This window comes from Antrostomus carolinensis, unplaced genomic scaffold (genome assembly GCF_000700745.2).
Source record: "Antrostomus carolinensis isolate BGI_N321 unplaced genomic scaffold, ASM70074v2 scaffold55362, whole genome shotgun sequence".
Taxonomy (NCBI): Eukaryota; Metazoa; Chordata; class Aves; order Caprimulgiformes; family Caprimulgidae; genus Antrostomus; species Antrostomus carolinensis.
In genome coordinates, this window is record NW_010302831.1 from 1 (window position 1) to 11,804 (window position 11,804).

At 39.7% G+C, this 11,804-nt stretch overlaps 1 protein-coding gene across 1 annotated transcript; it reads right to left on the reverse strand.

Moving 5' to 3' along the window:
* Positions 1-453: 453 nt before the first annotated feature.
* On the reverse strand, positions 454-10,790 carry FERMT1 (FERM domain containing kindlin 1; the record flags this gene model as incomplete). Its single annotated transcript, XM_010163885.2, has 9 exons — positions 10,779-10,790; positions 10,176-10,413; positions 8,528-8,674; positions 7,756-7,969; positions 6,638-6,740; positions 4,313-4,420; positions 3,306-3,437; positions 3,110-3,159; positions 454-578 (listed from the first exon to the last, which is right to left on the reverse strand). Coding segments are annotated over exons 1-9 (1,129 nt in total), but the record flags the coding sequence as incomplete, so codon positions are not given.
* Between the last annotated feature and the right edge of the window lie 1,014 nt (positions 10,791-11,804).

Sequence of the window (11,804 nt, forward strand, 5' to 3'; positions counted from 1 at the left end):
CCACACCATGGAAATCCCCATGCATGAAACGAAGCCCAGAGAAGGCCCTGGAGCTGTCCCTGCACAGCAGTACATAGGTGCAGCCTATGGCATTCTTGTCCACTGCATCATCCAGAGTCCTCTGCTACCAGCCTGCACTGGCCAAGGACAGAGGGGAGCGCTGCCATTTAACACAGAGTAAAAATGTTTGGAAATAGAAGTGTCACACAGATCACATTCTCTCTCTGACTCATCCTGAAGTGAATCAGCAGTACGTGGCATTTTACAAGTCAGGTCCCAATCATCTTGGTTCACATTAAGCTACTGAATCCTTTTTGTTCAGGTGTCAGTAACTGCACAAGTTCCACGACTAAGTGCTCCTGTGCTTGCCTTCCTGAGACCCACGGGGACTCCTTGATTTATTCAGTTCACAAATGCAATAGAAAAAGGAAAGGAAGGAAGAGAAAATTCTACCTTTTAGGTTTAGTTTCTCAATGGGTTCTCCCAGTGCGGATTCCTTGTTTTTAAAATAAGACACTGAAGTGTCCTTAAAGACAAACCAGTATGACTTGATAGTTTTGAGTGACAGCTTCTTGGGCCTAAAAGAAAAAAAGAAAATCCATTTGTCTATATTGAATTGTACAAATTGCTAAGTAAGTCACTCACAAATGTGACTGTGGATCTCAGACTGCTTTGAGGCTTCGCACGTGCCTTCCCTTGGGGTACTCACACTCGTGTCAATGAGGAGGGTGGCAAATGCCTGGAACCAACACCACACCCAAGCTATCCCGGGTATGGATGTGGTTTTTACCTGGCTGAATCCCATCTGTGATTTCTCTTGGGGTTTTTTGTTTTGTTTTGTTTTTTACCCCAGATTCTAGCTGAATTCCATCTATTATTTCTCTCAGGTTTTTTTTCTTTCTCTTCTATGTTGTTTTTCTTACTTTTTTTTCCCCTCCATTCCTAATCAAAGCCATTCCCTTCTAACAAAGACTGATGCTATGCTGGTTTTCACATGAGCTCAGTAATGCTAATGTATCTCACTAGTTCGTTCACATGTGCTGGAATTAGCTTCAGTTTTTCACACCTCCTTCTCTAGAAGATCTACACCCATAAAACTTGTATTCATTAAATTGTAAGGGAGTAGAGTCCATCTAACACACCAAAATTCTGTTCCTTCGCTGAGTTTATAGAGGTTCTGTAGCACTCCAAGAAAAGGTAATAGTTGAAACCATTTTCTTCCACTAGAGGAGTGTTATTCCAGCTCCTCACACATGTAGATAGATGGATATAATCCTAATTTTAATTATTTTATTTAATTTCAGTACTTTTGGAATTGAGAATTAACTGACAGATACTAATAGTCAAACATGATTGTTGTGCCAACCCCACCTCTCCTCTCTAAGAGATAAAAATTGTAATTAAATCTACTAAGAACACACTAACAAAGCAACGAGGGATGTGGGGGGGAAATCTTGGATTCAGTATATTTCAGGAGACAAAACCAGAGGTATTAGCACTATTTTTGTAGAGAAATACTTCACAACTAACTACAAAGGTCATTGATGAAGTTCAATAAAAACATAATAATAATAATAATAATAGAAAAATCCACTGTCTATTTAGTAATTTCCTTTAAATCTATGACAGTACAAAGATTATACAGCTACCTGTAAAACAGTGATTTATTATACCCCCTCTTGCTTTCTCCACAGCATTTCCAGAAATCCTAATTTAGAATCCTTTCTAGAAAGTGGAGATTTTAATGTTTAAATTAAAAAAAAAACAAAACAGTTAAATTTTCAAAACTGCTAAATAGTTTGGCTTTTAATTATTGCATGCAGACAAAAAATCTTAAAAAATAAGTGACTGTAAATTTTTTTTAGACTAAAAAAAATTATTTTTCTATCTCAAAAAATTGCTGGAAACTTTTTTGAATGCTTTTTTTTAAAAAAAATATTGTAATTCTCCACAGTATTATCTCCCACATGGAAGTAGTATTTCATAGTGTGCTAATGTGGTGCATACTGTGAATAAAAGTTCCCTATATGAATAGAGTCAGCAGCATGACATGCAGAATTTTGCATTAAGGTTTACAATTAGGCAAATAATTATAGTAACAAAAGGTCGTTGTTCTTTTAAAGAAATTTTTACACCTTCTGTAGTTTCTGCAATGCCTTAGGTTTAGAAAGTGATTCATGTCTATAGGAAATTTTTCATGATGCAAAATAACTGCTGAACGCTTTTAAAAGCAAACTGCTGTACTGCTGGGGAAAAATAAACAGTCCATTGTTAGAGGCAAGTAACTGACAGAACTTAAAAGGCTTTAATTCCCTTTCATCTTAATCCACCTTAGTTATTCGAATGTCAAATAAAATTCCTAATTGGAAATTAATAATTAACAATTCTTAACAGTTAACAACAGTTAAAAATCTTCAGGTGCAGTTTTCAGTTCACTGACTACAAATATGATTTGTTAACAGAATGAATGTGATAAATGTTTGTGCAATAGAAATCTTTATCTTTCTAAAACTCGAAGACTGTTTTGTGATAAAAAGCAGTACAGTTGAGGCCACTGCAGTCAGTTAAATAATCCGTAAATCAAGATTTTATCGTGGGATCACAGAAACTCATTTTGATATTAGAAAAAAAAGAGACTCCATGTTTGGCTAGAAAGGGGTAATTTGTTTGTTTCTTTTGTTTTAAAAAAATAAATAAATCCCCAGGGTCGCTTTCAGAAATTCTTCTCATGCAGAGCTGAAAGTTTTTTCTAGTTTTCATAGCAAAACCCAGTAAAATGTGATTGAAAACAAAAACTGGAGACTGTCTTGTTTAGAGATGATGAGTGATGGAAATAGAAATAGGAAATAGAAAGAGTCTGTTTTTTTATTAAGCGTAAGGATAGCTTCCCCAGCACCCCAAAAGCTAGAAAGATTTGCTAAGGATCTTGCTCAGAAGCAGTAAAAGAAAGATTTAAAGAGGACAGCATTAGGCTAGTTAGACCTATCTTGTGTATTTGTTGATTTATAACCATAGGATCTACCATTATATTGGAATGAAAAACTCAAGAGATCTCCATATGGTTAAGCTTTTTGTTTTCTATGTTTTATTATTAGTTTTAATAACTCACCTAACTAGCCTGAGATTATCAGCAAGTTTCGGGATGTCTGTGATGTCCTCCTATCAGGAATAATTAGGAATAATTTTAGTAAAATGCACTTTGTAATCATCTGTTGACTCTGTTAAAAAATCAGGAACCAGGTTGGCTCATCAGAGTCAGTGTCTTTGACACAGTGAAAGCAGTTCTGGGATCAGAAAGGACATACCAAAATGTTACTTGCGTTTCCACCTTCCAGTGTCACTTCCAGATTAGAAAGTGCAGCTTCTACTTCATCTACTTCTGACTCACAGGGGAAATCTTGTGCCTCTGATGATAACGATAACTTGCTTATATGATACTAAAATAAAACATCAAATATCAAATGGTTAATATATCGATCAGCGATGCACAATCACAGCGTCTGAAAACGGGTCTTCTGGGTCTTGCACAACTGCGTAAAGTTCCGCAGTGCAGAACCACGGGTTTCTTCACAAGGCAACAGGTACATCCACTGTGATCTCCAGTGCAATTACTGCTAACAGTTTCCTGTTTTAATTGCCAGTGTTTGGATTCCCTCAGTGTGTAATCATCCCTGCTCTGGAAGGCCGACTCAGTGCTAACGTTTTACTGTCAGTGGCGAGTGCCATCCATGCCAGGTGGAAACTTGGCAGCAAGATTCTGTGGTGTTCCACAGCGGCAGGCTGTGAATTTTTTGGCAGCTCTGTTTACGTTTAAGAGGAAGGAATTTATTATTAATAAACATTTGTTCCTTATTACTTACAGTTAGGGACTAAGCCACGCTAGGTTATGTTAAATTTATACGTACTCCGTCGCGTCCCTAAAGCTGTAGCTTTTTTCCCGTCTGTTGTGAACGTGTGCACTGATGTATTAGAGAAATTTTGAGGAAGAATATGTGAAAGAGTGGTAGCTGGTATGTGAAGCAACATGTCGTAGTAAACCCCTTCAGAATAGATGGGTATCGAAGCTACATCCTGGCTATGGTTTGCTTCAGACAACGTTAGTGAATGGTTCCATAACTGAGTGTGTCAGTTTGAATAATGGTCTGCTGCTACTGAATTTAGTCGGTTTAGTTGATGAATGCTGCTTATTGTTTCTCAAACAGCAGACCCCCAATCCAAGCAGAGCTGTTGGCCTGGGCTCTCTCCTAGTCTTGTCCTAGCTTGTACCTGCCTCTTGAGGAAACAGGTTTTGCAACCTGGATCAAGTACGTGCCTGTAACGCAGCGAAGATCAGCATTTCTTCCTCTGTGCAGTCAATTTCTTCCAACAGGATGGCCCAGCGGGCTTGTTCATAGATTTGGTTTATTCGCACTGCATCATACTGTAGCAAAAAAGAACAACAATCGTCATTAATGACCATCAAGGTACAGATTCACTATCAGCTGCAGCTGATCTAACACTGGGCTGAAGCCATGAAGGTTGTTTCCTTCCTCCCCCCCCTCTCTCCTGCTGTATGTTCCCATCCTTCTCTCACACTAGCTCATGTGATTGTGTGTAGGGTCGCAGTGGCTTGCTGATCCAACAGAAAATTAATCAGGAGTCCTTGGCTGAAGCAGAAGGGGAGATCAAGACATCCTCTTTTGTGGTAGTAGGCCTTGGACAGGCTTAACCAAAATGTGAAACCACACTATTAGAGTGAAAATATCATGACACAGCTGATAAGAATGTGACATTCAACAGCTTGCTACTGCCAAAAGACAGAAACTCTTATTCCTCACTTCCCCTCTTCTGCTCTTGGCTTTTTTGGTTCTGATCTTTGCACTGACTTGACATTGTCAGATCCTGCTGTGAACTGCTTTAATTCACTATCCATTTTTTCGATGGTGATTATTTCTTATCATCTGCTTGGTTAATAAGGCTGAAGTGACTCACAGAAATATTCAAGCCCTGGAGCTGGTGAAAGGTAGGTGATGGGAGGGTAAACCTTGGAGCGTGACCTCTCCCAGTAGTGGCAAGCTAGTAAGTAGCCTGAAGCTGTTTTGGGTTATTTCATCCTATGGCTCCATGGCTGGCTCGGCCAAAGGGAAATGTTTGGGCTACTGATGTTGAAACACATACTTGAATTTTAGTGGGGATGACATCTCACCCAAAAACATGCCACCTGAACTAGAAAGTGCCCTTCTGTTTATCTGAGATGCCTGAAATTAGAGTTTTTGTCCTAGTTTTTAGCTGGAACAGAGCTGGGTTTCTTTTTCAGTAGCTAGACTAGTGCTGTGTTCTGCTTTCAGCTGGGATTTGTTATGAGAGACACTGACAACATCCCAGTGTTTGCATTTGTGTCGCTGGAAGTGAAGGACTTTGTGTTCTGTCTACAAGCACAAGACCTAAGGGGGTGAGGAATATTTAAATTAATAAGTTAAACTGGCATTTGGATATGCCAGTGGGATATTCTATATCATATCACGTCATGGCCAGTATATTAGTGAGGGTCTCTCCCTCTCTTGCTCTCTCTGGCTTTCGCTCGGGCTCTGGCTCTCCCGGGATTGCGGTTTCGGTTCGGGATTGTCGCTCCTCCGGGATTGTTATCTGGGAACGGGCCGGGCTTGGTCAGGAATGGGGTGAACTGTCACATTGGGTGTCATTCACTTGCATATTTTGCTACTGTTATTATTATCTTTACTATTTTAATATTATTAATAGTATTATTTTAAGTTTTCTCTCTATTATTAAACTGTTCTTATCTCACCCTACAAGCCTCCTTAGCCTTGCCCCCCAATCCTCTCCCCCGTCCCCTGGGGCAGGGCAGATGAGCGAACGGCTGTGTTGGCTGCTGGCCAGGGAAACCACCACAGTTTTACAGAATTTACAGAAAATAACAATGTGAGGGCCAAATCCTCTAAAATTCACATTTGAACTCTTGTTGATTTACACTGGTCAATGATCGTGCTTTAATGTCACTAAATGTATCACCCAAACCTTAAAAACACCGGCTTAACACAACCACCGTGACTGACTTTTAGTGCAAATAAAGGCAAATGAGAAGCAACTTGAAAAAGACATTTAAGTGATTTTTGGAGACTAAGTCTTGTTTTCAAATGGGACTTAAACACTATTGCTGAACTTTCCAAAGGTATTTAATCTCCCAGTTACATTGAAATAAATTTAAGTGCTTGAGTGCTTCAGCCCAGAAAAGCAGAATATTCCCTGAAGGACAGTGGAATGCAAATGTCATTTTTAAGTCCATTTTAAAAAAATAGGGCTTATACCTTTACATCATTTAGGATACTATTGGTTTAGTTTTCCCCTTAGTTTTTCTCATTTAAAGAGAGGCAGAAAGTAAACCAGCCCCTCTGGAGATTTGGATACTGTTTCTGATGCTCTTCAGATCTCATCTTTATACTTAAGATCTTATTTCAGATGAGGAATGGTGATTCAGTGTCCAGAGGGGAAAAGTTCAGCTTTAGCTGAGGGGAAGAAGTTGAATTTGATCTCTGATGGGCCTGTAACAAATCCTACCTACAATCTGGTATCCTGGTGCTACGGCTCCTTGACATGAAAGCAAGCAAACAATGAATAGCAATAAAAACAAAACTCTTACTTTTGGATTCAAATCAAAGAAAGTGTAATATTTAAAGCGTAAAAGAAGTTGATCGTCCTCCAGAATGTCTTGTTCCATAAGTGATCGAGATGAATCTAACCAGCTGCAGAAGAAAAAAACCCACAGATTCATCTGTACAGGAAAAACTATCACACCTGCAGAGCTCCAATGTACTTGGGAAACAAAGGTGGGAACAAACACCTCTAATTCCTGCAAGCCTGGGGAAAATTCACATAACTGGAGAAAGTGGAACACTCATATGGATTTCCAACTTCCATTGTATAAACATGATACCTAAAATCTTCCTATTTTTACTCCAACACTACTCAAAACATCAAGAGTAGATGCCAGAAACTGAGCAGTAAGTAGTTGTGGGGCAACCTATGCCAATAAGATTCTTTCTTCTCCATCTCCAGAAAGGTGAGGTTCATTTAAGCCAGGGCAAAAGTGTCCCTGTATATTTAGAACTCCTGCTTTTCGTTTCAGTATTTGCTGGTTTATAATTGCAGCTACTTCTGTTCTCCAGTGAAATCCAATGAAAATATCAAAGTCACTGTTAAATGCTCCACAGATCTAAAAATGACTATCTGTATTTCACTCCTAGAGAGACAATCCTCTCCAACACCTGCACTGCTAAACCCTCTGGTGCTCTATATTCTTCTGTGGTGTACAATAAGCACTGTTTGCTTGTGCATAATTCAGCAAGTCACTTATTTGTAACGCATTAGAGCTTTACTGAATTTATCCACTGCCCATTTAAAGCCTTTAGAGTTTGCTATCCAAACTGTCTTCTAGTTGTGCCCACAGTGCTACTTACTTCACTGGATTTGTCTTCATCTAACAACGAAATTTAGTCCAGAGCCTGCACAATTACATCATTTATCACTTAAAACCAAAACTGTCTAACCAAGAATGCTGAATAAGGAAAAAAAAGAACAAAAAGAGTAAGTATTTCTGAAACAAAAAAGAAAACCCCACTAGAGCAAAGCACGCTTTTATGTATCAAAATAGCCACATATCAGGGGTTTGTTTTCAAATTCTGCTTTATGCTTTAAAAGCTGAATTAATGCTACCCTTGTTAAGCCAGCTAACGAGGATCTCACAGAGAGGCATCTTACCCTGCATTGAGTTTGGCTTTGTCAACTAAAGTCCGAGGCTGGTACATCTCTGCTAATGTTTCTGGAGAGCAGTTGGGATGACTGAACGCGAGGATGCTGCAGTTCTGCTCAGTCAAGGGACTGTCACTGAACCAAGTGATGGTAGAAGAAGCTGGTGTCCCACTGATGGGATCATAAATGGGTGTCATGGTTTTACTATATAAACCTGGACCTCCTGCAAGTTAAAAGAGGAATGTATTATTCCAGGGAAAACTACCTTCAGACTTAGGTAGTCTACCACTTTCCATCATAAAAGATTAACCCTTTTCTTTCAAGACAGTCTCCTATCTCTGCTGTTTACAGCAGGCCTTGTCCTTTCACAGTGACCGCAGGGACAGAAGTGCTCTTCCTTTTTCTGTGAACTATCTCAGTTGTGCCTTTATTTCTCCTTTTCCTTAGAGGTTGCCAAGATTGTTAAATATTTTAATAGTGGTCTCACATTTTCAAAGAGCAGCAGCACATCCTATATGCAGGGCCACAGCTGATCACTTGTTTTCTGATACAACCTTTCTTATATCAATGGAAAGGAAAACGTTTAAAAAACAACAGAAAAAATATTGATATACTGCAGTTTTCATTAACTTCTTGAAGTCACTAATTTCAGGTCAACTGTGTCTCTCTGACCACCAGCCTACATTAAACTGATCTCCCTGGTTTTAATCATGCAGCAAAGGATTTCTTCCTCTTTTTGACTTTCAGTCAGAAGAACAAAATCATACTGGTTTTTCATTACCTGATAATCCAGAACTCACTGGAGAGTTGCACAGGTTTAAAATATCTTCTGTAACTGGTTCTTTGCTGTTCTTGTCTTTTTTCTTTTTCTTTTTGAGTGCATCTTCTGATTGCTTCAACAAAGAGAGTTCTTCTGACCGTCTAATATCTACAATGGCAAATCAGGAAGTGAAGCAAGACGAAACATTTGAAATTTAGCAGCTTACAGCCAAAAAAGGCCTGTGGTTGATAATAGCATTTGGGGAAGCTCCATGTTGCAATCTGAATTTTATTTTTAGCAAGTTGAAAGCAGTAGCTGTAGAAAATCCACTAATTCAATAACAAGGCCAAAGACTTTGGGCTGCGAGAGTGAATTTTGACAGGATTTAAGCCGGCTTTTGTAGCAAGCATAACTGCATTTTAGAACACCAGGCAAAAACTCCTTCTCCCTAATGGCTCTGTGATCACCTTCGAGCATGATAACCTCAATGAAATGTCTGACTTACGAATAAGCAGTAACAGAAATGGAACCACTGTATTTGAAGTTCATGCCTTCTATTATTGACTTAGAAATTTTATATTTCACATACAAGATTCTGTCTTGTATGTGAAATATAAATGCACCACTGATTCAGACAAGTATTGTCAGTTGCAAACCTGGCACTTTGGTTCTGAAAAACCCTTTTATCCTGAGGTAAGCAAAGACATTTTTGACAGTATTCACTCATGAGAAAAGTTACAGGGTTCCTGTACTGACTCAATCTGGAAGAAAAATCTGGGTAGAAATGTTTTAATTCAGCCAAATGTCAGTTGAACAATTATGGCATCATTTTATCAGAGCTGTTAAATGTAATACAGACATACCATCCCTTTCACAATCCAGCACTAGAAGATGAAATTGAAAGCTACACTGAGGTCAATTAGAGGTTGTAAATTCTTTCTGGAGGTGAATGTGTTAGTGGCCTTTAATCTAAATTAAAGAATCTCTAAAACTAAGGGATTCTGAAGACTGTTTGCTGACTCAACTTATCGCTGTAGATCACAGGCACACAGGTCTGGCATGCTCCAAAACCTCATCTCTGCTTGGAGAGATTGTTGGAAAGAGCAGAGAGTTGGGGACTCAGTGGCTGCACCATGTTCATAGGCGTGTGTGGGGAAGTTGGGAATGCCCTGACCTGAATGGGTCTGGGCATGTAAAAGTTCTGAACATTTAAAACATGCTCCTTCTGAAATAAATCCATGTAACCAATAGGCCGAGTTGAATATCATTAATGCTAGTGAAAGTAGGTGATAAATCAGCTGACACCAGTAAAATTGCTGATAGGCTCAAGCTCTCAGTCAATGGCATAGAATAAGCAGGACTGAGTCCTGCTCAAAGAAGGACAAGGATTCCCACAAAACCATCAACAGGACTTTACGGCTATCCAGTACTCCTGCAGCTCATGGGACGCATTTCTGACACTGTTTGCATCAGTTATGACAAAGATTGAGAACCACTGGCATGTGCTGGATACTAAAACTCAAAACAAATCTGTCTTTAGATCTTGGGTCAACTCAGTCAAATTTTTCCTTGAGCTAAACAGTTTTATGAGTAAGGACTTCACATGAAAACAAAGTCACCTTATAAAATGCTCCAACTTAGCTGCCAGAGGGGATTTAGCTTTACTTACTGAGAATTTTGCAGATGTCACTGACAGCTTTGAATACCATAGAAGAGAAGCTGACTTTCAGTCTCACAGTCTTCATGTTTGGCAGGCGAAGCCGCAGCATTTTGTGCTGGGTAGTAAAGAACAGCTTAGCATCTGCCTGCACCCCGCATTTATCGAGGGTCCAGTGGGTCTTCAGAAGCCAACATTTTTTTTGCTCCCACCAAAGAGCATAGTCTGACCAATCTTGTGGTATTTCTAGGAATATATAAAATGGTTATTAATCAACTATGGAGCAAATATACTAAAACACTTGGTCTGGAAACAATGCTCTGCAAACAGGAGAATTTATTTACATGAAAGTAGCAGCTACAGTACCTGAGACCTAGACCCCATTTGCTGAATACTTGTGGCAGTCACTGGGAACTAACTTTGCTTTCCCTGAAGGGTTAACCTAGGTGCTGACTGTGGCACTGCCTTAATCTCGCAGATATCCATAGGGAAAGTGCATCTCCTGAATCTGGTGCTATATATGGCCCAATGCTACTTGGATTGTGCTGGGATATGGACTAATGACACTTGATAGCGCAAGATGAAAATCCTTGTGTGCACCCAGATGGGCACAAGTTCTTCCACCATCTCCTGGGAAGCACCACGGAACTGCTCATCTCTAGAGCGTTAAGAACCAGCAATGAGTCCCTTGAAGTCCTGGTGATGTACAGCTAAGGGCTGTTCTGAGCTCTTCACTGCGGCTGCATAGCTGGATGAACAAGGAGAGGACAACTTTACAGTGGCAACATTCTTTAAATAATCAAGGAAAAGAATTATGATTTTGGGAATAAGCCCTGTGACAATCAGGAAAGAGTTAACGAGCTTTCTAACAAATAAGATGAGCTTCTCTACCACATAGGGTGCAGAGTCTTGTAAGAGAAGTAGAAACTTGTAAGGGAGGTAGAATGGGCATGATGTGATATGGTAGGGTTAAATCTTGTATTAGTCTGTGCAGGAGGGCAGGCTGGTGTGACCAACCAGCGACTGACAAGGATTGCCTACAAAATCTTCTCAGAGAAGACAGGCCTGCCAAGAGATGACTGTCTTGTTTCACTAATATGGACTTGCCTGTGTTTTGCTTAAGCAAAAAATGTTTGTGTATTTTATACTTCGAAAACATACAGTTAAAGTAAGGCTTGCTGAAACAAGAACAGATAGAAGAGTTTGTTCCTGACTTGTATTAAGAGTTTTCGGGGCGGGAGAACCGTGGCTTTTGTCTGATTACTCCTGAGCAGTAAGCTCTCCTGACCTGAAAGGTGTCACAACCTTCACTAGATCAGCATGAGAACTGCATGCACAAGGAAAGAGATAAAGTGGTTTTGCTGTCAGTTCCGTGGGGAATTCCAAGATGAGTTGACTTCCCAGATGCCAAGGATGTAGTAGCAGGTAGAGTTTCTGTGTGATCTTGGTCAAGTTTTTTCAATCTTCTGCATCATTTCTTGTTCCTCCTCACCAGCTCCACCAGGTAAAGGCTATTCCTCAGCGTGCCCATAGCACAGTAGAGCCCTGTCCTATTTTGGAGTTTCTTGGTAAAAAATTGTGTCTCAAGAGAGCTGTTGACACAAATCACTTAGTTACAGATTTGCTTTAAATAGAATGTGT